At 39.2% G+C, this 26666-nt stretch overlaps 1 protein-coding gene across 2 annotated transcripts; it reads right to left on the bottom strand.

The window, feature by feature from the left end:
• Positions 1 to 3489: 3489 nt before the first annotated feature.
• Positions 3490 to 22245, bottom strand: LOC122644211 (GTP 3',8-cyclase, mitochondrial). 2 transcript variants are annotated; one of them, XM_043837824.1, is made up of 8 exons: positions 22239 to 22245; positions 18766 to 18767; positions 17970 to 18040; positions 12679 to 13317; positions 12331 to 12498; positions 12048 to 12239; positions 4365 to 4433; positions 3490 to 3671 (listed from the first exon to the last, which is right to left on the bottom strand). In XM_043837824.1, exons 3-8 carry the CDS (start codon positions 18030 to 18032, stop codon positions 3588 to 3590), a joined length of 1215 nt encoding a protein of 404 aa, XP_043693759.1. In that variant the 5' UTR covers positions 18033 to 18040; positions 18766 to 18767; positions 22239 to 22245; the 3' UTR covers positions 3490 to 3587. The 2 variants fall into 2 exon arrangements, with proteins under 2 accessions (XP_043693759.1, XP_043693761.1); XM_043837826.1 differs by lacking the exons at positions 17970 to 18040; positions 18766 to 18767; positions 22239 to 22245 and adding an exon at positions 15626 to 15628.
• Positions 22246 to 26666: the final 4421 nt, after the last annotated feature.

Below are 26666 nucleotides of genomic sequence, written 5' to 3'. Positions count from 1 at the left end.
TTAGTCTTCTTGTAGCAAAGTTTGTTGCTGCCTTGATCACCCCATTAGGCTGCGTCAACAGGCTGGGAAAGAGAAGCAGGTGAAATTTAAGTTTTTCCGCACCCAAAAATGGCGTTCCGATTGCTAGTTAAATTGGCCTACTGTTTTGAAAGTTGATGCAAAGACACCTAGCTTATCAATCAGAAGCCCCCCAGTAGCAGTTCAATTAAAATCTAGATATTTAAATCTCCACCTCACGCAAGGAACACTCAAACCTGGGAACTGCAAATCACTAACCTATGAAAAAACTAAAAAGGAAATGGCGCATGAAGTTATCCAACAGTAATATGAGACATCAGACAAACTTGAAAAACCTGAGAACTAGAAACATCTGTTATCTGTCAAAGTTATCTGAAAGCCAAAAAACAAAAATAGTGCAACTTACAGAGTTCATCATAAGAATCATGATCATCAACACCTAGCCGGCACTTGACACTGACTGAAGCATCGGAATTGGCAGCAATGGCTCACATATCCACCCAAACGAAACACCCTAATGAACACCAGAACGCATCAAGGTAAATTAACAAAGACAATTATCTCAAATCATGGACAGGAAAGAAAAAGGCGATACAAGAAATACCAGATAAGTGGAAGGGGACAGATACAAACCTAAGATTTATCTAATCATAGTGGTACACATTTGCCAGTTCAGCAGCTTTTGACAGGTTATCCAAATTACTTCAACCAATTTGTAGAACAATAGGGTGTTGCTCTGGAGGAAATGCCAAGAATCTGTCCTGAACAGTCCCACCAAACAGTCCCCCCCACCTCCCCCTGAAAATTTAAAAAAAAAACCACAAATGTATATCTTTTAAAAGGATACATTGCAATCCAATAATATGTAGAAAACTATTGCAGTCTCCTCATTGGGCTTTCCCTTTGATAGCCACATCCAGTGGCTGGTTTGTCCTGTGGTTCTGTAAGTGCTTTTTCGCTCTTAGTTTATAATTTCACTCATATTCTATTGCACCACATTCTAGCCATCAGATGTTGGTGATCCTGTAATCTGTAATACATGTATGAAATTATGAATGGTTCAGTGTCTAAAATTGAAGGCAAGTCCAGAACCAACTAAAAATATATATCAAGAATTTGATGATGAACTAGGACACATCATTCAAAAATTGACGCAGTGGTTGATAGTATAATCTTTTCACTTTCTCCTTCCACAATTTCACATTTTTCTGTATTCTCAATTTTCCTAATTTTTGTTTGTCAAACTTACAGGTTCTTTCAACGTCGGGGGCAGGGTACAATAACAAGATTCTATAATAAAAGGTCTAATGATCAAAAGAGAGTGAGAGGAATCACCTTGAGATGTGGACAGGGTCGGAGAGGCAATGGGTGTGCTCGCTGCCGCTGCTGTTGTAGCTGGTTTGGCAATGGTCTCTGCCAGAAAGGCACGCCTTGACCTTGTCGTTGAGAGGGTCTGTGACTCGATAGGCTCTCAGGTAAACTACCATTGCAGAGTAGAAAGAGAGAGAGAGAGAGAGAGAGAGAGAGATTCCAATCTCACCGTGAGCTCCTCTCTGCTCCTTTGTGCACAATGCCAAGTTCTCCAGCGCAAATAGTTTCAAGAATCAGGAATCGAATCGGTGAATCGTCCGATTCTGCACCGGCATTTGATGCCCAAAAGCTTGTCATTGACGAGGAAAGATCAGAAATCCTTAAGAAAATGAAAGAGATGAAGTCCTCCCCTGAAGCAGCAACTGAGAAGTCAATGGTTCAAACCAAAGGCGAAAATTCCGTAGACCAGCTACAGATGTGAGTAGCGCTGATGAGTGGCAGACGAACAAAGCTGAACCTGGATTTCTCTATAATCGTTCCTGATCCCCATTATCAAGATTTCGACAAAGACAGATCAGAGAGCCGAGACAGATATGGGCCATGTACGATGAAGAAGATGGAAAAAGCCCTCGCTTGTACCGCCTGATTTGCCTGGTTATCTCGGTGAAACCGTTTAAGATTGGTATCACTTTCTTGAACTCCAAGACTGAAAGTTAGTTGGGGTTGGTGAATTGTCTTTGCCCTTTCTTTGCTTGCTTCCCTGTATCGCCTCCCTCTTGCTGTCCTAGTGTCTATACATGTTCACCGAATAAATCTTACATTTTTGCCCTTTTAGTCTAGCTTGCGGTTTTCCTCTATAACATTTATTTTTTTGGGAGAGTGTTCTCTTTGCCGCAGCGCATCCAGACACATGGGCAGCCGAGGGAGGGTGGTCATTGCATCCACTCCCATGTGCCTGGGCACGAGAACAGTGCCCCTTTTTGTTTTTAGGATTATTATTCATGAAACAAAGGTGAGGGAAAAGGGCTGATGTTCTCTATAGCGCACCCTCAGAGAACATTTGGCGAATGGGAAACCCATTGAAGTGGGGTGCAAGATTCTACCCACACTAGCAACATAGGAAACCCTCCCCTTATCCTTATTATTAAATCTCCTCAACTGAAAAAGAATGTGATAGATATTTATTTATGAGAGTGTCCTTGGTACATGTAAATTTCTTTTATTGTATTGACACTAATTTAGTTTTTGTTTTTTATATTACATGATCCATTTGATTTAATTTATTTTTTACCTCCATATTGTACCTAGTTTGATTCTTGTTTACTTTCTCCATTTTTTACGTGCTTTAATTTTTTATTTATTTAGTTTATGAGTTTCTTTTTATTTACTTTTACTTAATTTGAATTGACAATAAATCGATCACTTCAAAGATAAGGGCATGAAGTGGTCAAATATAGGGGCAGGGTGGAACCCAGCTCCATTAATCTTTATTTTCTTGCTATTCCTAATCGAACGCATATAGAAATAGTGTTATGAGCATAGTTAGCAAATTCAGATTCACGTATTGACCTTTTGGGGATTGGTGTGGTTTGTGTGATTACCTAAAAAAAAAATAAAGACCTTAGAGACAAGGGGGAGAGAAGAGGGTTTGGGTCTTACTGAGGGGTTTCCGGTTCGGATGAATTATTCACGATATTAAATAATGGTAAAAAAAAATCCACAACATTTACCAGATCTTTGGGAATGATTCGGATTCGAATGAACAATTCACAATTAATCCAGAAAATTAAATAACTATGGTCACGAGTTAGCATAGTTACTTCCTCACCCTGCCCAAAAAGAAAAAGTTTTGGGCTCCTAACAGAACCGATTGGTTCTGTTTTTCTTTTTATTACACAATCTAGTGATACAAGATATCATTGTAGCAGATTTTATTAGTTACTTCCTCACCCTGCCCAAAATTTCTTTTTATTACACAATCTAGTGATACAAGATATCATTGTAGCAGATTTTATTAGTTACTTCCTCACCCTGCCCAAAAAGAAAAAGTTTTAGGCTCCTAACAGAACAGATTGGGGAGATTTTTCTTTTTTATTACACATCTACTGATACAAGATATCATTGTAGCAGATTTTATTATTAACTTCCCTTTTTTTTTTGGGGGGGGGGGTGTTGGGGTGGAGGGGAATTGACACATCTTTCAAATATCTTAATCAAGGTAAGAGAAAAGGATCTGAAGGAAATCACCACATCAATTCTTAACCACCGATATGTACCATAGGTCTATTTGCTGTCTTCGCAATGTCGAACATTCCAGAATGAGCAGCTTTCTTCCGCTTGACCTAAAACAGACGATAAAAATAAAGTCTCAAGTCAGATTAAGAAATAGAAATAAAGCAACCCCAAATTAAAATGCAATAATGGTATACATTATTTATTCATGCAAATCGACGATACAGACATTTCCAGACATGGCCAAACAACATTCTTTAAGTATTTGACAAATGAGAGATTTCTCTAATGATCATGGGGAGTTAAATGACATGAGTTTATGAATTTCAACTTGATCACACAGGGCCATGCTCCCTTCCCACGTAGCAAGCATTGGCAGATCCAGGTGATAGAAGAACCCACAGACATCTCACTGATCAAGTCTCATTCCCAAATGGAAGGGAAACCATCTTCAAAGTGAAGAAAGAATTTACAAAACTGCCCATACTTGTTTTGGGTTGAAATTTGACCAATGAGATTAGGGCACATGCACCAACCTCATCTGTCAAAGTTTGCCACATGCAAGGAAGTGTATATTTCTGATGAAGACAAAGTTCACAAACCCTTCCAACATTTAATTTGACCAATGAGATTAGGGCACATGCACCAACCTCATCTGTCAAAGTCTGCCACATGCAAGGAAGTGTATATTTCTGATGAAGACAAAGTTCACAAACCCTTCCAATATTTAATTTTCCCTTGAAGATTATACATATATTTTTGTTTGAAAGAAAAAGCATTATGGAAATTCATATCAGACATACCGCTGCCCCAATTATTTCTTTCAGCCCATTATCATCGATACCACTACGAAGGGGATCTCTCAAGCTAACCTGTGATGGTAAATACAAACACATCAGAAAAAAAACCGTGGACAGAAACATTTTAATATCCAATGATTTTATCTTGCATAATAGTAGACATTCAGTCGTACCAATCATGTCCATCTATTGAAAAAGGCTCCGAACAGTTGATTATCTTATTATCAAAAGCTGTCATTGTCTATCATATTTTTCGAGTACTGTTCTAATATGGGTACAAGGGTAGAATTGTCCTTAGGGGCATTATTGGACTTGTACCTCATCTTACTCTATTATAAATAAAGCCTGGCTGGTGTCTCATAGACACAACACAATTCCCCAAAAATCATCATGGTATTAGAGCCCATTTTCGCCCATTCATCATCCGCTGCCTCTGCTGCCACTATTCCTACCACCTCTGACTCCAATTTCACCCATTCAGGAATCTCCTTTAGTGGTCACTGTGCCTCAGTTGTATCCACACCTTGGATAATAGACACAGAGGCCACTAATCATATGACCGGGTCTTCTACCCACTTCTCTGTTATCTCTTTCCTCTGTGTTACATGACCCTAATTTTACTACTAATCTCATTGTGTTTTTCAGGACTTGGTAACGGGGAAACAATTGGCAGTGGTAGAGTGCACGGTGGTTTGTACTTATCTGATTTGCATCGTTGGCATAGGCGTTTGGGCCATCCACCCATTAGTACTTTAGCTAAAGTTTTTCCTCTTTAATTTCAGCATTGTAATACAAAAGACTTTTTCTGTGATGCTTGTGTTTTAGCCAAGCAAACTCGCAACTGTTTACCCTAGTTCTGATAATATTAGTAAAGCTCCCTTTCTTTTAATACATTCTAATGTCTGGGGCCCTGCCTGTTTTGTTTCTATTACTGGATAGCGCTGGTTTGTTACCTTTATCGATTTTCATACTCGTACTACTGGGTGTATTTGTTGCGTCATAAAAATGAGGTGTTTAGCTGTTTTCAAAGGTTTCATAGCATGGTCCTAACTCAATTTGATGCTAGAGTGAAAATTCTTTGCACTGACAATGGAACCGAATACACAAGGACTGCGGCTTCCAATCTTATCTTGCTGCCCAGGTATCATACACCAAACCAGTTGTGTTGATACACCTGCTCAGAATGGTGTGGCCAAATGAAAAAAACCATCACCAACTGAAAGTCGCTCGTTCCCTCATGTTTGAGATGCATGTGCCTGCTTGTTTTTGGAGTGAAGCTGTTCTGACTGCAGCCTACCTCATTAACAGAATGCCCACTCGTGTTTTGGATTTTCAGTGTCCTCTTTCTGTCTTTCTGGGTTCTTCTTCCTTTGTTATTCCACCTAAGGTTTTTGGGTGTGTTTGTTTTGCTCGTAACCATCACCCTCATGGCAAACTTGATCCCAAGGGTCTCAAATGTATCTTTATTGGTTACTCTGCTACCCAAAAAGGCTGCAAGTGTTATCATCCGCCTTCTCGCTGTGTTTTGGTTACCATGGATGTGATCTTCCATGAGTCCAAAGCTTATTACTCTCTATCGTCACCTCTTCAGGGGGAGAACAATATCTAGGGAAGATTTTCTTATTGTTTCTCTACTTGATGGGCCACTATTTCAAGAGAGTGAACCTATTCAGGGGGAGCCTACACAGCCTAAGCCACAACTTTATGAGGAGTCTATATCATCACCTAGGCCTCTACATATTTATGGAAGTGTGCGGAACAAGCAAGTTGATACCACCACTAAAATTATGCCTACTTAACCCAGTCAACCGCCTTCCTCTGATCTAGGATCCATAGTACCATCCATCCATCAGGGTGAGTCTCTTTCTCTTAGTGACCATGATGATCTCTCTCTTCATTTACCCATTGCTATTCGGAAAGGTAAACGAACTTGCACTCAACATCCTTACGATTCCCTTTCTCCATCCTATCGTGTTTTTGTATCTTCTTTGTCTTTTGTTTCTATTCCTCAGAATTGGTAGAAGGCTCTAGCAAATCCACGATGGGAAGATGATATGAATGAAGAAATGAGGGCTCTTGGAAAAATGACACATGGGAATTAGTCTATCTTCCTCAAGATAAGAAAATTGTGGGTTGCAAATGGTCTTCACAGTTAAACAAAAAATGGATGGCACTGTGGATCGTTACAAGGCTTGGCTTGTTGCAAAGGGCTTTACTCAGATGTATGGGATTGAATATCAGGAGACTTTGGCTTCTCTGACAAAGAAACTCAAGGAAAAGTATGCAAACTGAAACTGGCACTATATGGATTGAAGCAATCACCTAGGGCTTGGTTTGGCCATTTTCATAAGGCTATGGTATCTGTTGGGTATAAATAGAGTAATGTTAATCCATAGTTGTCACGTCGTCACGGCGATCCAAGTCGGTGGAGGGGTGTCTAATCGATATATCAACATGTCGCCCGCCATGGCGATCATGTCGACCATGTTTTATTTTTTATTTTCTCTATTTTTAATGTCATTTAGTATGCTATAATATATACCCTATAACAAAAAAAAAAATACAACAGCCGTGTGTATTACTGTATTTGGCTGTGTGTGTCGCATGAAAAAATTACCAACACCCTCCCTCTTTGTCTCTCGACACTCTCCCTCTGTCTCTGTGTGTGTTTGTGTGTGTGGCTGTGTGCAAGGGAAGAAGAATGAAAGAAAAAAAAACTGCCGTTGGTGACTTGGTGTTGCTTTATACAACAGCCGTGTGTATTTGGCTGTGTCACTGTCACATGAAAAAAACCCCTCTGTGACTGAATATTATCTATAAAAAAAGGGGAGAAGAGGAGTCCGGAAGTGAAGAAAACAAAGAAGTGAGAAGAACTGAAAAAGCAATGGGAGGAGAAGAAGAACTGAAGAGGAAGAAGAAGAACCAAAGGAGTGAGAAACCCCCTCTCTGTCTCTCGCAGTCTCGCTGGAGTCGTGACTGGGCGTGAATGAGTGAGAAGAAGAACTGAACAGAAGAAGAAGAAGAACTGAAGGAGAGAGTTGCCGGAGGACTGGGAGGAGAAGAAGAAGAACCACCAAATAAATAAATAAAAACAATTACTGTAATTACTTACCTGCTTTAAGAGGTTGCCGGAGCTGGGAGGACTCGCCGGAGCCGAGGAAGGAGGCCGACAGCCATTCGAAGAAGTGAAGAAGAACTGCGTCTCTCTATCTCACGACTCTCTCCTCTGTTCTCTTTTTCGATTTCTATTTCTCCCAAGAGACGAGAGTTAGGATATAGTGTATTGTTTTAAGTTTTTAAATTTTTTTTTTATGTTGATGTGTATTGCAGGTGTAACTTAAAAATCCATATTAAGATAAAAGCATTATCTTTTAAAAGGTTAAAAAAATTAATAATTATTAAAAGGGTTGTTATTCATGTAACAATGGTGGGTTACGTTTGGAAAATAACAAAATGGTGAAATGACTAATACACAACGATGAATGAGACATTGAAGGTTCAATTAGATGGGGCAATTAAGATATTTCATTTTCTTTTATTAAAATTTTGTAAAGTAACATTTAAATGGTATTTCTGTCTTTTTTCTTACGTAATCTCTCTCTCGTTACCAGCAGGGATCGAGCTCTCATTGAAGCGGCTCTCTGCTGCTACGAAAATCCTAAGTCATAACCCAAAAGTCAGAAATCTCAACAACGATGATAGGTGTCACACGTAAGCTCATCGTCTCCTTTGGCCAGGATTTCTGAAGTTGGTGAGACTTTGAGAGAGGAGGAGAAGAACAAAGCACCCACCCTCTCGGATCTCACATCTAACCCTGGAAAAACATTCCAAGATTTAATGTTCGAGAAAGAGAAAGAAAGACATGGCGACAAGGTAATCTTCTTCACTACTACCGTCTCTTCTATTTTTTGGGTATTTGATTTTGTGGGTCTCAGGTGTTCATTTGAATATTTGATAGAAGCATCGGTCACCCCATCTTCTTTGTTGTTTGTCAAGCCCAACGAAGGAAGTGAAGAATTTCATGAACTATCCTTCAATCCTTGCCTCAAACTCTGAAGGAGCAGTCAGGTGGATTGAATTGATTGGAACCCGAATGATGTTTGTTTCCAATACCCACTTCGATTTGGTGAGCAAAGGATCTGCTATTGAATTTCTGTTCAGGAAGATGGTGCCCTCTGTTTGTGCTCTCTGGTTTTCTGTGAGTGGCTTCATGTTTTATCTGATCAGCCTGGTTAGCATATATATCTTTAGGTAAGCAGAATCTGGGAAATTATTTGATGGGTCGAATGAATTTCTTTTGTTCTTGCAGCCTGATTAGTTTTTGTGTGACAGATTTCATTCAAAAGATGGTTATCAGAAGGAAGATTTGAATTGCTCCACAGCCCAACCTGAGACTACCAAATTTGAGGATTTAGACATTGATAAACCTAGTGAGAAAGATATTCCAAAGTTCTGTTTCAAGTTTCAATATCAGACTTCACAAGAAACAAAGCCTAACGCAGGAAAGAAATAGTGGAGAACTCCTCCACTGATTCTCACTCTAAAGCAGGGGAAACATAGCCTGAGACTCTGACTCAAGAAAAACTGTGGCAGGGAAGAGTTAGTCGATTCTGAACCTCATTTTCAGAGTAAGGACAATGTCCTTACAGAAGTTAAGTTCCTATGCAAAAAAGACTTATTTTACTTTGATTCCAACCCAAAATCAATCGGTTAAAGTGATGAATTCTCCCTTGAGAATCTTTCTCTCGATCCAAAGGATGGGTTTTTGTCACATAGAGATTTCGCAGAATCATCTCAAACTGAAATTGTATTGGACTTTGATGAAGAGAACGTAGAAATGACTGCAGAAATAGAAAGTTTAGAAGAAACCCGCTTTTGCAGAATTCAAATTTGGTGAGCTCCGAAACCATGGATATCAGCGACATGTCCTCTTCGTCTGTTAACTCAATCAGAGACATAGACGAATCAAGATTTGTCCAGAGAGAAAAATGACAAATTTCCGAAAAGCAACCCTATTTTCTGATTTCTAGAATGGTGGACATTGAAATTATGTCTGAGAGTGACATCGAGGAAGACAAGGAAGAAGAAACCACACACAAAGATGGTGGTGGTGGCGAAGAGAATGAATTTCAGGAAAAATTGGAGAACCCAATAGGCAGAATACAGAGAATTCATCGATGCCAGAACTTGAAGACGAAAACGATTTGGAAACACTATGGGAACATCAAGGAGACTTTGAGCTCCGCCGGAGGCAAGCTGGAAATGAGAGAGATAGGCAATTTGGGTAGTTCATTTTGAGAAGATGGGTTGTGCTCATTTACAATTTAACCCTTTAATGCGAAATATAGTTTAAGGTTCTTGTTTTTTCTTTGATTTTTTTTCAACTTTGACAACAAATGTGATTTACTTAATTATCCCTGTAAATTTATTCCCACTGCATCTCTTATTGTAGTTTTAAGAGGGTAGTTAGTGTCTTGTTATGTTTGGATACATAACAGACCCTTGTTACATTAATAATTCCCCTTATTAAAAACTTAAGTTTTATACACTTGAACATGAATATCGGCCGATATGGCCATATATCGTGGTATGGCGTCCATGGAGGCCATATCAGTCGATATTCTTACATATCCCATGTCGTTTGTCGATATGCCCACTACTCCAGCGATATGTCGCCATGGCGACACCATGATAACTATGTGCTAATCACACATTATTTATCTCAGGTGATCACATTGCTGTTCTCATTGTCTACGTTGATGACACAACACTGGAAGTGACCCTATAGAGATACCCGTCTAAAGTCGTATCTAGGAAAGAAGTTTGAGATTAAGGACTAGGGAACCCTACATTATTTTCTTGGTATCGAAGTTGCCCAGTCATCAGAAGGTATCTTTCTCTCTCAACAAACATACACTCTTGATCTCTTATATGAGACAGGGATGCTTGGTTGTAAGCCTACAGATACATCCCTTGAAGCTAATGCCCATCTCAAAAATAAAGAGGGAGAACCAGTTAACAAGGGCAAATATCAAAGATTGGTAGGCAGGTTGATTGACTTCTCTTATACTCGTCCTGACATAGCCTATGCTGTGAGTTTAGTCAGTCAGTAAATGCATGATCCCTATTCCACACATATGGAAGCAATGTTTCGCATCTTGCAATACTTGGAAGTCTGCCCAAGGAAAAAGGTGTTTTTTTCTCTACTCATGATCGCATGCATGTTGAACCTAATGACAAAAGGTCGACCTTAGGGTACTGTACTTATGTTGGTGGGAATCTTGTTACTTGTGTAGCAAAAAACAAGCTGTGGTTGCTAGCAGTGTTTAAAGTATCGTCTAGGCCGATACGTCTCGGTATCGGTCGAGGTCGATACGATACATAATGAGACGTCTCTAGTTTTTTAAAAATTAAAATGTCTCGACTGTATCAATACGTATTGATCGATACATATCGATACGATATGGTCAATACGTTTCGATACAGCCGAGACGTCCATTTTTTATTTTTTTATTATTTTTTAACGTATCGGTACATATCGATATGTATCGGTACGTCTCGACACACTTAAGCAACATATGGGTTATGTTTAGTATTTTCAGCAGAAAACGAAACAGAGAGGCTCCGGGCGGAAAAAAAGGGCTTGTCCAACCAAGGAAAACCCCCAAAATCATGGTTCAAACCCATTTTTTCGACCTGATTTTTTGAGGGCTTCAAATCCTTGGTCAAAAACGATTCTAAAGGAGGTGGATTCACAGCTTTTGGTGCATCAAACAACCCAGATTCGAAATCTAAAGGTGTTCTTGAAGGTTTTGGTAAGTTTTTTGGAAAAACTTGATTTATTTGTTCAAATCTCTGATTTTAGGTCTTTTTTTGCTATGGTTTAAAGAGAATAGTTTAAACTAAGTTAGCTATGCATTCTTTGTATACATGCATTTTTCACCCAAACCGAAAATTGCTTCCCAAATTGATTTTTTTTTTTATTTTTTCCAAAAATTTCAACCAATACTTATGTGTATCATATATATATAACATTATGTACAGATCTATCACTTTGCATCAAGATTATATTTTTACCCTATAATATGTAATTTTATTTTATTTTTTTTCTATTTTCTGGAATTATAAAATACTTAAAAAATGCAAAAAAATCATGATTTTTTCTTTCATTATAATTTATAAAATGTATCAATGGCTGAAATAGAAGATAAGATTAGATTCATATTATTTGTATGCTAATGTAGTATATTAGATTATTCTGTCATTTTTTTAATTTCTGAAAAATTAAATAATGTGAAACTCATTGTGGAAAATATAAAAATGTTTATTGCTAAGTACATGCAAATGATGCAATGCATGACATGCATCATATAGACATGTACTTATATAAATTATTGATGTGTGGATACCCAGTGCACGAGGCTCCTGCCACTGCGGGGCCTGGGAAGGATCATAATGTACGCAACCTTACCCCTGCTTTCGCAGAGAGGCTGTTTCCATACTCGAACCCATGACCACTTAGTCACAATGGAGCAACCTTACCGTTGCACCAAGGCCCGCCCTCAAAACAGGAACACAGGTTATTCTAGTTAAATTCAGGTCTGACATGGGTTGATTAATATCATATTGAAAATGAAACTCAAAGAAAAGGATGAATGTAAGTAGTATTGATGAAAGATCCTCTACCTCAGAAGGACCAAAGAGGCAAACTTTGAAGTTCCCATCTGCTAAAAGTCGCAATCTATTGCAACCAGCACAAAAATGTTCTGTCATTGATGTAATAAAAGAAACAGAACCATGATGCCCATCTAGCCTGAAATTCTTAGATGTATCTGATGGATGATCCTGAAGCCTTGTTAGACCCTTAAACTGTTGTACCTGCTCAATTATCACAAGCCATTATATAAGCATTCGTAAAGTGGACTTAAGTTACCATGAATAGGGATAACCGATCAGGTTTCTACCTTACCACTCTATCAAGCATCTCTGAATAAGGCACAAGTTTCTTCACATTCCAGTGATTTCCATCAAAAGGCATGAACTCAATGAACCGAACATTAATTGGTTTCTCACGTGTCAACTCCATGAAATTGCAAATCTCATCATCATTGAATCCACGCATTACAACACAATTGACCTGACAAAAATAATATTGCATTAGACACTTAACATTCACACCAATAAGAAACTTTTGACCCTAATTTACATTAGGTGGGAAAAAGATGAAGAAAAACCAACAGGCCTGTAAGACAACACAATAAATAATTCAAACTAGGAAAGACCCTAAAATGAAAATAATTTGGTAAGGAAAGCATACTTTCACTGGATTGTACCCGAGATCTATAGCAGCATTGATCGATTCCATAACCCTTTCAAGCCCTTTACGTCTGGTCATGAACTCAAACTTTGCTGGGACCAATGTATCTAAACTGATATTCACTGAATTCAGCCCACACTCTTTCAACTTTGGAAGTTTTCTTGCAAGAGTAATTCCATTTGTAGTCATGGCTAGTGTTTTCAGCCCTTTCAAGTTAGACAACTGTAAGCATATGTCTTCGATGTCTTTCCGGATTGTTGGTTCCCCACCGGTCAATCGAATCTTAACCACACCTGAGCTGACAAAGAGATTTGCTAAGCGAACAATCTCATTTGTTGACAAAATCTGAGGGCTAGGAGTAAGATTCACACCCTCTTCTGGCATACAGTATTGGCATCGAAGATTGCAACGCTCAGTCAGCGAAATCCTCAAGTAATTATGCAATCTTCCAAATGAATCAACTAACATATCAGAAACTGAATTATCTTTTGGTAAATCTTTTTCCATAACACAAGAAGTTGCATATGTCCTTGGCTGGGGTCTGGATAAATCAGCACTAGCTAAAGCTTGGTTATTATAACTTCTGATGGGGAAAATTGAATCACTCTCGCCATTGAGTTCAAACAAACAAGTATCAACCTGGATATGGAGTTTGAAATGTTGTTACTGATCAGAATTCCAACATGTAAAAGTGCTTCAATAATCAAATAGACTTGTACTCATCATGGCATCAGTTTGAATCAAAAGCACTTACATAGCAAAATTGACCAAAAAGACTTTTTGAGGAACTAGTTCAAGCACTTAAAAGGAGGGGGGGGGGGGGGAATGTTCTGTCTGTAGAGTATGTTAATAAGTGAATGAAACAACATCAACAACTCAGCCTTATCCCAACTAAATGGGGTTGGGTACATGGATCCTTGCAAAGGCAGGAAAAAAAGAAAAAAAGAAATAAAGACAACATCATCAGCAGAAAATCAGGACATGTTTATAAGTGAATAGTCCCTAATAATCGCTAAATTTACAAGGATGCATGGCTTGCACAGATCCCTAGAACCAAGGGGCTAAGTTAGGCACAAGGTCCAGAGACTTTATTTTTCTTGCAAAAGGAACTAAGGCTGTTTGGAAGTCAAGAAAAGAAAATCGTTCAGATTCTGTACGATTTTCTTGACCGATATTTTTTTGCTGTTTGGTATGCAACTCGTGGAAAGAAGAATCTTCATTTGAAATTTACATTGAGACATGCAAAATTTTTTATCACCGCTATATTACGGAACTCGCCGTGAAGGCGAGAAAACTCCTCTTCCCTGCGAGAAAAATCTGTTTTCGTCTCCTTCTGCAATCACCTGTCTCCTACTGAGGGTATTGAGAGAGAAGCAGATAAAGGAAGATATAGCAGGGGAGATAGCGGGGGAAGAGAGAGAGAGAGAACGTGGATGCCAAGAAGTTGTTGGAGACGGCGACAAATGTGGATATTCCATTAGTAGGGGTGGATTCAAACCAGAGAGCATTCAAGCCACGGTATAACATGAAAGTTTCCTCAGTAAAGATGATGTGGCAGAGCCGATGGCAGATCTGGTAGGATCGGAAGGCTATTGAAGATGGGTCCTCAGCATGGTCTTCTAGACTCGACTCTTGGCAGCAAAACAGTTCCCTTCTCAGCATTATGGCTACATGGTAAGACTGCAGGAGGTGGTCTCATGACTTCATCATTTTACGGGTAAATGTCTAAGAACCCATTCAGGCATATTTCCATCCTCCACTCACTTGTAAGGAGATGATGTTGTTCTCATAACAACCCTCCCACTGTAAGACATGTTTGGTGTCTTTGTTTTCTCAGTTCCTCATTGAAATTCACCAACTCTTCTTTCCAAGATATATACTAGTGAAAATAAACAAAGCAATTGAGTTGTGGAAGAATATTACTTAATTAATGGTAAACTTCTCTGATTTTCTTGCAGCTAGATCATATGTAAATCCCTTTCTATTATTTCTCAGTCTTCTAGCTAGCTGTTTGCATTTATGAATAAGGAAGAGAACCACGAAAGCTATCAATGATGGCTCAAATAGTGGGAAGAAATATGGCAACTCCATTTTTGTTTCTCAATTTTCTTGAAAATATTCTTTTCTTCTCAAGATAATTTTTTCTTGCGTTCCAAACACAGCCTAAAGTGTACAGAATAGAAGCTTAGTACCGGAAAGGTCATTAAAGAAGCTTAGACATGGAGCTTCCTCCATGTCTGACTTTAGGCCCATCACCCTCTGTAATATCCTCTATAAATTCATCGCCAAAATCTTGGGTAATCGTCTTAATTTGGTTGTAGCCTCTTTGGTTGTAGCCTCTTTGGTGAGCCCCAATCAATAGGCATTTATTTCCGGTAGGAGTATTTCGGATAATATTCTCCTTTGTTCCAAAATTGTTTGAGGCTTTGACATGAAATCTCACTCTCTTGCAGCTCTCATGAAAATTGACATTCACAAAGCCTTTGACTCTCTCCGTTGGGAATTTTGTATGATATCCTTCATCGGATATCCTTTCCCTCTCCTTTTATTCGCTGGATATACTCCTGTATATCTTCCCCTTCCTTCTCTACGCTCGTGAATGGCTCTCCTACAGGCTACTTCTCTCCTTCTGTTAGCATTCGCCAACGATGCCTCCTCTCACCCTTCCTCTTCTCCCTGGCTCTTGAAGTTCTCTCCCGACTTATTCAATCCAACACTAACCATCTCCTAATTTCCCCCATCCCCAAATGCAAAGCCCTTAAGCCACCCATCTTGCCTCCACTGATGACCTTATGATTTTCTCCAAGGCCAACTCCTCCTCCATATCGACCATCTTGGATTCCCTTCTCTTTGAGAGTCTCTCTGGTCTCCGCATCAACCTTCTCAAATCCCATCTTTTTCTTGCCAGGGTCACTAAGCGGGAAAAGGCTTCCCTCCTAGGTCTGACCATCTTCTCCCTTGGCTCCCTCCCTGTCAAGTATCTTGATCTCCCCTTGATTCCTGGTAGATTAACCAGTCATCACTGTAGCCTGATGCTTGGCCTGATCTGCAAAAAGCTCCACGTCTAGAAAGGCAAGCTTCTCTCCTATGCCAGAAGATTAGAGTTGATTAGATCGGTTCTTCAAATTCCTACATCTATTGGTGCGCTTCTTTGGTCGTCCCAAATCCATCTTCAAAGCCCTTGAATCTTTATGTGCCTTCCTCTGAAAAGATGCTGAAACATCCAGATTCCTCTATCCCCTTAGTTGGGCCTGCATTTGCCTTCCTAAGGATGAGGGAGGTCTCAATCTGTGTAGAATCAAGGACTCCAACATTGCTGGTACCCTCAAGCTCATCTGGAAAGTCACTTCCAAACAGGACAACATCTGGGTAAATTGGGTTTATTCCTACCCCATCAAAGATAACTCCCTGTGGACTGTTCCCCTCTCTCCAGACTCCTCTTGGGTCAAGCAGAAAATTCTGATTCTTAGGCCCATTGCTCTTAGAGCAATTCAATCTAGGATCAATGATGGTTCTACAACCTCTCTCTGGCTCGACCATTGGCACCCTATGGGCATTCTCCTCCCAGAAGTCGTTGCGAGAGTGGTTTATTCCTCTGATATCCCCATGCACTCATCTGTCTTGGTCAGTTGGCTCCCCTCCCCTTCCCCCTCCCCCTTTCCCTCCCCCCATCCTCCTTCCCTGACTTGGTCACTTGGCTCCCCTCCCCTTTTGACCAATTCACTCATCTGTCTTGGTCAGCTTTGTGTTTGATCAAAGCTGATGGGATTGGTGTTTGATCCAATTGACAATTTGCGGTGTGAAGCCCAAGTGGATCGTTTGAAGGAATCAGTGTTTGATCCGATTGACACCTCACAGTGCGAAGCCCGGGTGGTTCTTTGAAGCTTTCTTTCAATTCTTTGAGGATCTCCTTCATGTTCAAGATCAAGATTCAATCTTTATTCAATAACATCAACTAAACAAGCTGCTGCAAAGATTTCTCTGCAACAACAGTAAGTTTGATCCATCCCACCAATACCCCATTCTTCTCCTAATCCTCCAAACCACCCCAAAACCCTTATTTTCCCACCCATCTCCCAAAATTCTTAACAAACCATTCAGCTAATAACGCCTTCCCACAATTGGATCAAGTATTATCCTGCCCAATTGGGATACTCAAACCAAGCTTTTTTCCCATTACCCCATTCAAACCACAACATCCCCCTATTTCTGGAGATCATCCCATTAGCCAAATTCATCACAGACCAATCCAACCATCAAAACTACACCAAACCAAAACCAAATTTCCCTCTCTACACCTATAGCACTCGATCCAAACCCTAGCCCCATCCTCCCCCTCTAAACCCCAGATTCTCCTATTTTACTCTTTTCAAAAACCCAAAACCCTAACCCTATATTGCTGTTCATAGTCGTCACGGTGCCTAGGCGAACCACGGCATTGGAGGTCCGTCTAAGCACTTAGGTGACAAAGCACCCGCCTAGGCGTTGCCTAGGTGCCCGAGTGTTTATTTTTATTTCCCCTCTTTTCTAACATTATTTAGTATGCTACAATATGTACCTTATATCATAAAAAATCAATATTAAGCGACATCAAGTCATCAAAAATCAACATTAAGTCACATTAAGTAATCAAAAATCAATATTAAGCCACATAAAGTCATCAAAAATCAACATAGAACTAGAAGACAACAGAACAAAAGAAGCAAGCTATTGGAAGTTTGAAACAATCAAAACTTACATTTGGTTTATACTATTCTTAGAAAGTATGATCTTATCAATAAGTAAATAAACTGCTATTTAAAGAAATGTTCTTGTTCTCTAAGAAGTTTGACTGATCAAATAATTTTATTTTTACATAAGACATTTTGTATTAGGTAGAACACAAAACCAGCTTTCCAACAAATCCAAGAGTTGCTTAAATCTGATTTATATTGAAGGAGTTATGTTCCGGTCAAACCTTATTTGGTGTGTGCGAATACTGTCAAAATCACTCTAAATAAAAATACTTTTTTAAATATCAAAACAAATGAATATTTTACCGCACTTTGGGTTTTTAGCAATTATGTATAATAAATTAATCATAAGAATATAAATATAAATAACTAATAATAAATGCAAAAGCTATAACAGGCATAGTTATGCTGAGTTTTTCTTTTCTTTTTTTACTTTTGGAGGGGGGATGTATATTACTGTATTTATTACATTCATAATCAACCATAAATGGATGACAGCTACCACAGGAAAATTTAAAATTTTCACCAGGAAATACATGGGAAGAGGTATGAACACACCGTAAAATTAAATCTCTTGAACCTTGAAGGCCATTTCCAAGCATTCACTACATGCCGCTGCATCGTTGAGGCTGAATCACCAAATGATAGATAAAAGATACCAAAATAATAAGAGACCTGTTACTTCAAAACAAACAAATCTAAAGACTAAACGAGTTGAACACAGATTTGTGGTCACAAATTACGGCAGCTCTAAATTTCAAGTGAAAGGATAAAGAGATGCAAAACTTGTTTGTTGATCCTTACCATCCTCTAATAGTTTTTGAAATAAATAACGAATGGATTGAAGCAATTCGGAACTGTAAAACACATGCAGGAGATTTAAGAAAACAAACATATGAAATTCTTCTTTCTAGAATTCATATAGGGGAAAAAAAGAACGAAATATATTGCTTTTTCCAGTTGGTCAATGTGTCATTAGCCCTCATCCTTGGACTATTTACAATTGGAAAACCAACAACTACCAAGACCTTGGCCTTCATGACCAACATGTAAGATGGCTAAGTATGGTTTCAAACATCCTGCTACTTAAACGTAATGAAGTACACCAAATAACAGAATCTCCAGGGATTCTCTAACTTTTGCAACCCTTGATACCCCAGGTTCAAGATTTTCCCAGCAAAGCACCAAATCCATCAACTTTGTGGAATCTCCTCAATCTCATATCAAGGAAAACACTAACCCATTGGCCAACAGGAAATGTAAGTGATACATAGTCAAGGTCCCTAACCAATACCAGCAGAGGAAGACGAAGTAATCAGATTTTGGTGTCTGACTTTGACAACACAACCATCACAGCTAAACTGACAGCCCACACGACAGCCAAATTTTCAGTGACATGACACCCTGCAGCTACTGTTCATAATTAGATTCTGTTTTGGATAAGAGTCCATATCTTATCCTTGTTAAGCAGTCCAATTGTGGGTTTTTTCTATAATTTATCTCTCTTTTTTTTTTTTTTAATGTAAAGCCTATTTGGATGGAATATATTATTCCAGTCTGAGTTGGCTCCTTTTCTCTTATTGGTTGGGTTACAGAAGTTCTTATTTCTTATTGGTTGGATTATGTAGGCTCTCTCCTAAGCATAGTACTAAAACTCGCGAAATTTCGATCGAGATATCGAATATTTCGAGTATCTCGACCTGTCCGAAACGAAATGCAAGTCCGAAATGAAAAAATGCAATATTTCAAAAATTTCGGTCATCTCGTTTCAGAAATTTCGAAAATCTCGGTAATTTCGGTCATCTCGTTTCGAAAATTTCGGAAATCTCGGACATTTTTGGCATTTTACACCCACAGAAAAATACCATATTTCGACCGAGATTTCGACGAAATTTTGGTATCTCGAAAATTTTGGTCAGACCGAAGCACCGAAACGAAACGAGATTTAGTACCATGCTCCTAAGCCAATCACGGGATTCTGGAGTAGCTATAATTATATGTACTAGCCATAGTGTTAGAGTTTATGTAAAAGGGGTACTTTAGTCACTGGTTTATTGGAAGTCATATTGAGTTGTAATTTTTATCTTTTTTCTTTTTACCTATTACCTCCCTAGAGAGGCTTATGTAATTCCAAGGAAATGATTAATGAACAATATAGGTGAGAGAGAAGTCGATTGACTCTCACCACGGTTTCTCTCTTCTCTTCTTCTTCCTTCTTCTCTTCTCCTCCTCCTCTTCTTAGCTCTTACTTCTTGTTCCTTGCTTGAATTGATCCATACTTGTTTTCTAACTTGGTATCAGAGCTTGGTTTGAGAGTCGACCAAGCTTACATTTCTTCTATACCTCCTCTTTGGAACCCTAGAAAGGTAGATAATGCAGTCCTAGATAGGTAGGAGACCTACTAGGAGCTAGATAATAGGATCAATAGCAAAAGGGGTTGCTGGTTCGAATGGACAGCACTGGGTTTTAGGTTAATTCTAGGGTTTAGGATTGGAATTTGGGAATGGGTCTTATATAGCTTTAATATGCAGGTCTAGGGGGTTATTATGGGATAAAATAATTGGATTTGGTTAAGTTTGAAAAATCTGCAGAATTAGGGTTAGGGTTTCGGGTTTTAGGAATTAGGAAATAGGCTGAATTTAGGGTTTCTAATGGTCAAATGGGACTCAAATTGGGCTCGAGCGTAGGAGGGAGAGGAAGGGATGTTTGCTGGAAGTTTGGCACAGATCTGATGGTTGGAAGGTGAATGCTTGGGGATCAAGCTAAAATTCGAAGGAATAGTTGTAGGTTTATTGGAGGGGATGGAAGGCTGGCTGTAGTGATCTGATTGGGTCAATGGGAAAGGATGGATTAGGTTAGAGGATGAAAAGGGGAAAGGATATATGCAGGAAACTAAAATTACTTACTGGTTTGATCTCCTTCAAAGGCAGCAGCAGCAGCTTGAAGAAGCTCGATTGAAGAATAAGAAGAACCTCCCAGTACTGGACAAACGCAAGGAGTCGTGAGAGTCCACTCACCCTAGCACCTTGAGATCCACAAGGCAACACTCACACAAGGGAGCAATGGCAGCAGCAGCAAAAAGCAGCAAAGCAGCAACGAAATTGTATTTTTAAAACTCAAAATTATGTGGGGGAGCCTCCCACGTTTTCTATTAATAATAAGGGCCTAAGGGCCAAATCCTAATACAATTGAAATTCCTTCTCTCTTCCAAAATCGTGGAAGGAGTGTGAGTCTAATAAACAACTTAAAACAAAAAGACCTATTTACCCTAACAACTTAAAACACTTTAAATAGCTGAGATTCCTAAGTAACCAATAGGATATAAGATCCTACTAGCCAATAGGAACACTTCACTTAAATTGGACCAAATTGAACCAATTGGATGCAACCAATATGAGCCGGTTCAATTACAAAATAGAAAATAAAACTAAGTATAGAACTGAAATAAACTATCCTAAGGCTCCTACTAAAACCCTATGACCAAGGAGGCTTCTTCATGTCATGGAGACTTGGATCTACATCAGTAGAGGGTTCCAATAGAGGCTGTACTATGTAAGATAATACATTTAGAAGATCTAATGCCGTTCCATTGTCCAAACCAAGACCTAATGGAGGAGATATGGGGGCAGTGAAAGTCGATTTGAAGACCTAGGGGCTCAAGACAAGTTACCGCTCATCCCTTCATGTCTCTCTCATCCAGCCACCATTTGAGATGTGGCTAGGCTTAATAGAATCGCCTAAGAGGTACTTTTCAACCCCCTAGGGCCCCATTTGCTGGAGTGATATACTTTGGGAGCACAACTCCATCTCTCCTAGCTGGACAGGTACCGCCAGATTCACTGTTTCTTTTCTGTTTTGCCTGATATGCTTTGTGGAATGTTGAATGGTTACTATTGGTTGAAGAGTTACATTATGTGAGACTTATTGGATGTTATGGAATGATGCTGCACTGTTGGGAATGCATGTGATTTGATTTTCTTCAAGAATTGTGATTTGTTTGCTTGCTGTTTTTTTTTTTTTTTTGGGTAGAGTTGACTCCCCATTTGATTGTGGTATTACGTTGATTCACTAAGTGTGTACTTACCAAGTCTGGGTCTGAGGTCAGTGGACCTATGGAAGCTTCGGCTAGTAGTTTGGGTGGTACCAACCCCAATATGACTCTCTTTGATAGCCCCAATACCCAAATATCCCTTGTGAAGTTGGACAATAACAACTATTTGGATTGGGCTCACTCTGTGAAGTTGTCTCTGCGAAGTAGGGGAAACTGGGATACATTAGCGGTTCTATTAGGGCCCCTGCAGTGACTGATCCCATATATCTGAAATGGGAGACTGAGAACTCAACCATTATGACTTGGTTGGTTTTCTCGATTTGGGACAGTGTCTCTAAGACATTTGACCAAGTAGGCGACTCACTAAAGGTCTATAAAATTCTTCAAAAGGTCATCTCTATGAAGCAAGGTGACTGAAGCATTTCTGAATACTACAACACTATCCTTGGTCTCTGGGAGGAGTATGATCACTATATGGCCCTCCAGCTGTCCCAACCCTGAGGATGAGGCAAAGGTGTATAGGAAACTTGAGAAGGAACATGTCCTTATTTTACTTGGTAAGCTTAATCCTGAATTTGAGCCAATCCAATTGAAAATCTTGGGGCGGTCACCTCTCCCATCTTTAGATGAAATGTGTAGCTACTTACAGAGTGAGGAGACCAGAAGAGTATGTATGGACACTACACCATCCCTGGAGAGATTTGCTCTTGCCTCTAGCTCTCAAAGAGATTAGCGAGGTGGGGGGGAGAGGCCAAGGGCCACCTCGTGGAGATAACAAAGAAAGATTTAAATGTGATCATTGTGGGAAACTAGGGCATACTAAAGAAAGATGTTGGGTACTTCATGCCCATCCCCTTGGTATGCGTGGTGGATCCATTGGTATGCATGGTGGTAGGAGAGGGAGCTTGGGCACACACTGTGACAGTTGAAACTGAGTCATCTAGACTACAGGCAGATCCTAACTCCCTTACTAGAGAAGATATTGCAACGCTACACAGGATGATGTCTCGACTGGGCCACTCTTCTATTGCTCCTGCAGAGTCAGAATATTCAGCCTCAACCTTGCAGGTCTCTCCATCTGCGCCTTCCACTACTCCCTCTTGGGTCATTGAATCTAGTATCACCGATCACATGACTGGTATGTCTCAGTATTATGATTCCTACTTTATTTGCTCTGGTGGGATAAAATTAGGGTTGTCGATAGTTCCCTATCTTCTATTTCTGGTAAGGGTAGTGTTCAAGATACTTCTTCTATTTCTCTTGACTCTGTCCTTCATGTCCCTAACTTTGCCACTAACCTATTTTCTGTAAGTCATCTAACCAAATCCTTGAATTGTTGTGTCACCTTCTAATGTAGTCCTAGGTAGGAGTAATCCCACTAGGAGCCAGGGTAATGGGGTCACACACAAGGGTTGGCCGATTGGGTTAGGGTTTACTAATTTAGGGCAAAACTAGGGTTAGGGTTGGATATTGAGAAAGGGGTTTATAGGGTATTAATGGGCAGGTCTAGAGGGCTATTATGGTATAAAAAGGTTAGGGTTTGGATGAGTTTTGAAATTCTGCAATTCTTGACAGAATTGAGTTGCAGGTTTTAGGTTTGATGGATGGAGGGGGGTGTGGATTAGGTTAGAGGATGAAGAGGGGAAGAATATATGCAAGAAATTAAAATTACTTACTAGTTTGATCTCCTTCAAAGGCAGCAACACCAGCTTGAAGAAGCTCGATTGAATAAGAAGAAGGACCTCCCGATCTACAAGATGCAAGGAGTCGATCGGAGTCCACCAATTCCTTCACCTTGATATTACCCACAAGGTAGCCTTTATATTACTCACAAGGTTCACTCAACAGAGCAGAGCAGCAGCTATGGCAGCAAACAAAAGCTTTTTCATTAATTAAATTCGTATTCAATACTTGGCCCCCTTACAACCTTACATAAAAGACTCAAAATTAGGCTCTTACACTAAAAAAGAAAGGCCTAACCCAATCCTTAACCTATTAGATAACTTAAATTGACTGGGAAACTGAAATAGACTCAAAATAGAGTCCTAATCCAGCCCAACTAAACAACTAAAAGAAAAACTAATAAAATCTCTTAAAACAACTACAATTCTTCAACAACCAATAGGATATAAGATCCTACTAGCCAATCAGAAATAATTACTTAAACTAAACCAATTGAACCAATTGGATGCAACCAATTAAAACCGGTTCAATTAAAAAATATAAAAATAAACTAAGTATTGGGCTAATCCCGTATGCAACCTATATACCCCTAATTTAGGCTCATTAAAGTGGCCTATTACATAGAAAACCCTTGGGAACAAAGGCCCAACATGTATATAACCCAACCCTAGGCCTATTTCTAAAGAAATAAGCCAATTTCTACGATGAACCTGCATCACCTTCTTCCCTTCTTAGTCTTTTTCAAGATTTGGTGACGAAGAGGATTATTGGCAGTGGACGTGAGGAGAAAGGACTCTACCTTTTTTTCAAGATTTTGCGACGAAGAGGATTAAGAAAATCGAAAAAGGAAAAAGACGGAGCATATCTTATAAAGAACTAAGGTAAGGAGGGCTTTTGCCCCTCGATAAATAATAGGCTTTTCCATCTGCACCTTGCTTAACCATCGTGTGAATTTCTCCAACTTTGATTTATTCCAAAGCATGTTAACCGTACTTTTTCTTTTGTATCTCATAATCATTCGATTCCGTCCAAACTAGTGACTCCTCTTCCTATTCTATTGATCAGAAGCATCCAGCAATCAAACCAAAACCTTGTCTATGAAAAAAATAGGGGTAAAATTGACCGAACCAGGCTGGCCGGTATCGGATCAATGGTAAAATCATAAAAAAAGAGTCAATTTTAATGAAAAGTAGGGGTAAAATTGACCGATTCAGGCCGTTCCGGATCTGTATCCATATATTTTATTTTCTTATAACCCGAAAGTTTTTTCTGTGGTTTAGAGTCTCCTCTCATATCCACAATGCTATTAGTTTGAAAATAGTCCGAAATCTCGCGAGATCTCGCCGAGATTCTCGGTTTTCCAATTTCCCGAGTCGAGATGACCTACGAAACTTAAAATGTCAATATCTCTCCGAGATCTTGCCGTCTCGGTTTGACATAGGAAAATGCCCATCTAGGTCCTTTATATGAGTGCCAGATCTCGAGATCTTGCTAGAAATTCTTGGTATACAGACACCTATCTATGCCGGGAACCAAGACAAAGAAGACAGACACTTATTTATGCCCAATATCATTTAAGTAAATGAAACTATTTCATTTACTTAAGATATTATTCATAAATAAGCAAATACCCCCCCATTTGAATTCAATAAAAATAGTTAAAAAATCAAATTCCAAAAGGAAAAAAAGTCAACCCCCCAGTTCAAGAACAAAAACTGGATTTTCGGCGATAGGTGTAATTTTCAACTTTCTAATGCTGAGGTTTTTCTCAAATCTAAAAATTCCATAAATCTTATTATGGTAAAACAATGCTAAAAACCAAAAGTGCGGTAAAATATTCATTTGTTTTGATATCCAAAAAATTATTTTCATTCAGAGCGATTCTAACAGCATTCGCACACACCGAATTAAGTTTGACCGGTACATAACTCTTTCAATATAAATCAAATTTTAGCAATCTTGGACTCGTTGGAAAGCTATGTTTTGAAAGCTACTGGTATCAGAGCCATATTCTATTTAGTCGACTTTTAGTTTTAGTTCTCTCCCTTTCAAGTTTACTTTCCGGCAATCCTCTGGGAGTTGCGTCGTGAGAACTAGTGGCTATTTGGAGCCGTAGGGCAGAGGTAAGACCCTAATATGCGGTTGATTAGCAACTAAAATCTCCTTCACCCTTTGGTGGAAAGAAGTATATTTTAGTTAGGGGGATTTGATACGATAACTATGAGTAGACTAAGTAGAACCATGTCTTCGAGACTGGTCAGCGACTTCAATTCGCCAAATCAAGTAATTAGTAATGAAGTCCTAACAAGTGACCTTGATCAGTCCCTGCAAAATTGGACCTTACCCAAGGTCCCAACCAAAGAAGTTTACAAACAAGAATGGTATAGTTTCACTGAAACCATCAAGACTGTAGAACAGACCATCAATTACTCTCCAGATATGGAAGAGATCCAACTCTTAGATCCTTCAAATCTTAACAAACTTAAAAAGGATTTCAACTACCTCCACATAGGACTTATACAAGTTGCCAACAGGGAAGGACTCAACGTAGCCCTCCTGCTTGCACTCAGGGATCAAAGGTTCCTGCAATTTGATGATTCCCTTCTAGGGATGATTGAAACCAGTTTACACAAAGGCCCAGTTTACTTCAATTGTTACCCAGATATAAACTTATCCTTGAATGATGCAAATCTTCTGGATACCCTAAAAGTTAACATCCTTACAAGTGGTTACAAGATGAAACAAGGATCAATACCAATTGCCATAATCCATAGAATCCAGTACAAGGCCATGAGGACTTTAAGACCTAAGGCCCTGAGAAGAACCATCAAAGGACAAACTACGTTCATAGAAACAGATTTTGTCTATTCAAGAACCGTTCACCCTAAAACTGTCAGCTGGAAAGACATTAAGTTTCCAACAAAATGGTGTCTCCAGGCTCCTTGCCCTGAGTCAATTGTTGAACCAAATAGTGACGTTGAATCGATAAACCAAGATCAAGACGGAATGGTTACCATAACATTCCAGAGAAAAGATAAACAGATAAAAGCTGAAGAGTTTGAAAGACTTAGTCAAGTTCTAAGTAGAGCTTCAACTTCTAGTTCTCTAACAAGTCTTCACTTAGAAAACCAAAGGTTACACCAACAATTAAGGTCCTTACAAATCTTAGGATTGCATACTCCAATTAACAGTAATGTCACCCAAGGAATTTATGAAGAACAGTCTAACCAATCTTCTCCGACAAATAACCCAACTTCACCAACTCAAACTGACATACAACACGAAGCAAGAGTTGCTGTCATAACAGTAGAAGACTATGAGATAGACAAACCCAAACTCAGGATAGATTTCAGTTCACCCAGAAACGCTGAAAAAAGAGAATGGTTTTCCAGCTACTTCTCAAAAGAAAAACAACAAGAAATCAAGAACCTTTGGTACGATAAGATGAGAGCCATCAAAGTAAATGTTATGTTCTTCACTTACCTAGACATTTACACAAGTAACAATAACATTCCTTATCC

This window comes from Telopea speciosissima, chromosome 10 (assembly GCF_018873765.1).
Source record: "Telopea speciosissima isolate NSW1024214 ecotype Mountain lineage chromosome 10, Tspe_v1, whole genome shotgun sequence".
NCBI classification, from domain to species: domain Eukaryota; kingdom Viridiplantae; phylum Streptophyta; class Magnoliopsida; order Proteales; family Proteaceae; genus Telopea; species Telopea speciosissima.
This window is presented reverse-complemented; position numbering and strand designations above follow the sequence as displayed.

What these genes read in the sequence shown, in the direction of transcription:
- LOC122644211 (XM_043837824.1), bottom strand. Translation starts at nt 18,032, where the DNA reads ATGCAGCGGCATGTAGTGAATGCTTGGAAATGGCCTTCAAGGTTCAAG. An exon ending in TCGGGTACAATCCAGTGAAA is followed by an intron (nt 12,499 to 12,678) that starts GTATGCTTTCCT and finishes TATTTTTGTCAG; the next exon opens with GTCAATTGTGTTGTAATGCG. An exon ending in CAGAGATGCTTGATAGAGTG is followed by an intron (nt 12,240 to 12,330) that starts GTAAGGTAGAAA and finishes ATAATTGAGCAG; the next exon opens with GTACAACAGTTTAAGGGTCT.